This window comes from Phaseolus vulgaris, chromosome 6 (genome assembly GCF_000499845.2).
Source record: "Phaseolus vulgaris cultivar G19833 chromosome 6, P. vulgaris v2.0, whole genome shotgun sequence".
Taxonomy (NCBI): domain Eukaryota; kingdom Viridiplantae; phylum Streptophyta; class Magnoliopsida; order Fabales; family Fabaceae; genus Phaseolus; species Phaseolus vulgaris.
Genome location: NC_023754.2, coordinates 30,641,275 through 30,645,463, shown reverse-complemented (window position 1 = coordinate 30,645,463; position 4,189 = coordinate 30,641,275). Strand labels below are relative to the sequence as shown.

The 4,189-nt window shown below is 23.5% G+C and overlaps 1 protein-coding gene across 1 annotated transcript; it reads right to left on the bottom strand.

Moving 5' to 3' along the window:
• Positions 1–2,735: 2,735 nt before the first annotated feature.
• Positions 2,736–3,402, bottom strand: LOC137833594 (basic blue protein-like). Its single transcript, XM_068641935.1, has 2 exons — positions 3,234–3,402; positions 2,736–2,935 (listed from the first exon to the last, which is right to left on the bottom strand). The coding sequence occupies exons 1-2, from the start codon at positions 3,400–3,402 to the stop codon at positions 2,736–2,738; spliced, it is 369 nt and encodes a 122-aa protein (XP_068498036.1).
• Positions 3,403–4,189: the final 787 nt, after the last annotated feature.

Genomic DNA, 4,189 nt, shown 5'->3' with positions numbered 1-4,189 from the left:
AAACTTTAAAGGAATATGGATCATTGCATCTGCCTCCACTTGTTTCAAGTCTATTGGCTTGAAAGGGCTCTGCTTCCAGCATTGGATTCCTAATAACTCCTACACAAATCTTTAGGTAAACACACAGTTATTTTAAGACTTATAATTTAGCACACGTTTATTAAATGGTGTGTGTTTAACATATATATTGAATATCACTACTTATATCATTACTCGTAGTATACTTATTGAAGAAATATTCAATTTAAAAATATTATATTTCTAAAGATTTTAACACGGTTATAACCTAATTTAAATATATATATATATATATTAACTTTTATTTTATAAACTTTTATTATAATTACAAAAATAAAAAATAAATCATTTTGAATAAAAAAATATTTTTTTATTAAAACAAAATTGAAACTTGTATAAGTTTTTATTATTAATTTATATAATATATATATATATATTTATATTTTCGTATCTTACATTTTAAAAATTATACATATCTTCATATCTATAATCATATCGTATCACGTATCTCTGTTTATGTTTTGATCAAAATATTTTTTTGTTAAAACAAAATTGAAACTTGTATAAATTTTTATTATTAATTTATATAATATATATATTCATATTTTCGTATTTTATATTTTAAAAATTATACATATCTTTATATCTATAATTACGTATCTCTATTTTAAAAATCATGTTTTGTGCTGCATAGTTGCTATGTAATCTATGTAATGCCACTGTATATAGATGATTGTTGCACACTAAGAGCATAATTTAACCATTTTTTAAACAATATTCACATTTTAGTTAAAACCTATTATCTTATACTTATTAATGAGTTTTACAGCATAACTTGACATGCTATGTTAAGAAAGTTCTGATAACTATTTTTCAATCGTTGCATTATTTATATATAAAAGCATACTATTGAAATTAAAATTTGATTCAAGTCATTTCTGGTTGGTATATTGAAAAATCGAATAAATCTTTGTACATTCTCTTAGAGCAGCACAAAAATTGGCATGCTTAAAACAATGATACAATCATATATGCACGCTTGATCACAGGAAAAATATAGAAAAAGAAATAAAATAAATAATTAAACACAGGTTGATCCCAATTTTATACTCCTTCTAACTTTAAATTTATTTTGTATTATATATATTTATTTTTAAATTCATCACATAAAAAATTTATATAACTCCTAGAGTTATTAAAGTATCATTTTCCTTTCAGCTATGTCCCAAAATTTCTATGTGAAAAAATAATTTAACCTAGTATATAAATGGGTTGACATATTTAGTATTTCTAATTTATTTATTGTTTTTTTTATTAAAAAATATTTAATATAATGTTCGACTCACATTTTTATATGTTTTATTTGGATGTTATTAAAGGAGTATATTTTTTCTTCTTGCAACTAGAGTTTTATTTAAATTTTATATTTTTTTATTCTTACAACTAGGGGTTTATTTAAATTTTACATTTCTTTTCGTATCATCAGCGTATTTTAATTGTACATTTCAACGATGATGTCTTATAAGATTTGAATTATTAAAAATACTCTCTTATGAATAAGTAGAATGAGTAAATACATGTTGATTAAATTTCATTATTAAAAACTCAAATAATCTTCATTAAAATTCATTACTCTGTACTAAAATGAAATTTTTATTCATTCAAATTAAGACATTAAATCATTTTTAATTTAGGGAGAGGTGTGCTAACTTTGATTTTTTTATTTTACCATCACCTTGCTTTTGAAATCTACCGTCAATGATCTAATTTTAAAACAAACATTTAATTTTTTTTCACATTCTTTTTAATGAAATGTCATTCATGTTTAATTTTATCTAAAAATAATATATAAAACTTAAAAAAATTATAAAAATTAAGAATTGGAATTTAAAAATTGAAGGAATTTTTATAAGAAAAAGTTGAATGATTTAGTTATTATATATATATGAATAATATAAAAAAATATCATCATCACCCAACTTAAATTATCTTATGATCTAAAAATTATTTTTTTAGTAATTAGAAATACGCTTGTATAAAAATTGGAATATCCTAAGTATCTTTATTAATTTTATTATTTCTTTGTCGATAAAAAATAAAAATATTTTTTATTGAAACATGATCTCTATATAAAATAAATAAATAATTATAAATGCATGATTAAATTTATTATTTTATATTTACATATCAGTTTAATATAAACTTAAATATAAATAAACCAACGAATAACTAATATATATATATATATATATATAAAAGAAATGAAAAAAATTATATTAATTTATTTTCTTTTTCCCTTTTACTAAAAACCTAAACATTAATGTTTTAAAAACTAAAGTAATTTTATTTAGTAAACACAATTATTGTTGGTATTATATATTTAATGTTTGTAGTGATGGTTGAATTAGTCATATTAAGTATTAATTAATACAGGTCGATAGAAGTCACTGGTTGAACCCCACATTAAAATAGAAAATTTGATTATGTAGATACTTTTTAGTAAATATTAATATTATTATGCAGGTCTAAGTTAACTTAATAAAAGAAAAAGAAAGAAAGGTAGGATAGTTATGTTTTTATTGTGACCAAAGTCGTCTTAACAAATACACATGCACCAACCCATTTTGATCCAAAATGGAAGTTACAATGCTGATTGAAGGTGTATATAAGACATAGAATGAAAAAAAAGGTGGTAAAAGAAGGTGGTAATGAAGTAATCATGCAGCATTAATTGCAATTTTCATCCCTTGCTGGCAGTGACCAGGAAAAGAGCAGATGAAGTAGGTTGTTCCTTGCGCAAGTGTGACCTGATCATGCCCTGAATGAAATGACTTTGATGCTTTTGAAGGATTGCATGAATTGTATCCATTCACATCTACTACTCTCACATCGTGATGAGAAGGATCGTAGTTGAATACTGAACACAAACAACACGAGTCATCATTTCAGAGGTATTTCAACCCTTATTCATATATTTTAAAAATATCTCAACTCTTATATAAAAAAAATCAATCTGTCAAACACCTAATCTACAATTATACTTAAACTCTATTATAACTGTATCATCAAACTAATCCTGCAAGACACCATAAACGCAAGACACCATAAACGCAACAACAGAAAACAATATCTACCTTGAACATTCATTCATTTCTCAGAAATTGATTGATTCATATATAGAAAAGGAAGAGCAAAATAAGGAGGATATGACAAACCTAGTACATCGCCAGCCTTAAATTTCTTTCCATTTGGCCAATTGTTTGTGTTGAAGCTCCAGCCATTGTTATCACCAACCACAAAGCTTGTTGCATCAGCCATCTCAGAGAGAAGCACCAACACACAGCAGAACAGAATCATTGCACTGAAGCCTCTTCCCTGAGCCATGGTTTTGCAGAATACAACACCAATTCAGAATGTGAATGTCAGTGAAGACTCAAACCAGTGATGTGAGTGAAAACTGAAACCAGTGGTAGGATTTTATAGGTGAGGAGGAAACACTTTTCACTGAAAAAAAAATAAATCATTAAATAACAATCAATTTTTTTATTAGCAATAACAAATATATAAATGTGAATGAGGAATGGATCACAATAAATACATAATTCAACGTCTAAGAGTACCCTTAAAACCAATTTAAATAATTAGTCACTATATTGACTATATTAGATATCATTTAGATACTATAAATTATTGTTATCTAAAATGTTTTTTTATTGTATATTAATAAATAATTTTTAAATTGATATCAGCTATCAAGATTTTAACTAGTGATATTTTAAATTCTAAATTAGTCTCTAAAATATTAATAATAGATATTAGTTTAGAATATAGATTACTTAGTAATTAAAATCTTGATAGCTAATGATTAGAAATATCAATTTAAAAATTATTTTATAATTTTTTTGTTGATAATAAAAATTACTTTAAATACTAATAAATTTTTAATTTATAAGATAATTTCTAATTTAGTCAAATACTAACTAATTATTTTGATCTCTAAAATTAAAATTTATTTAATATTTTATTTAATGTTTAAAGTTGAGGTCCACCTTTCTCTATATATCTCAAGTGATGCTTCCTTCTCATTTAATTAAAGTAAGTGGTCTTAATTAGTAAATGAGGTGATGCTTCCTTGTTATTTAATTGAAGTAAGTGCTGTTAATTAATAAAT

Bases quoted from the DNA above. Each gene is read 5' to 3' on its own strand.
- LOC137833594 (XM_068641935.1), bottom strand. From the start codon at position 3,402: ATGGCTCAGGGAAGAGGCTTCAGTGCAATGATTCTGTTCTGCTGTGTG. The intron at 2,936-3,233 runs GTTTGTCATATC...GTTTGTGTTCAG, and splicing joins TAAGGCTGGCGATGTACTAG to TATTCAACTACGATCCTTCT.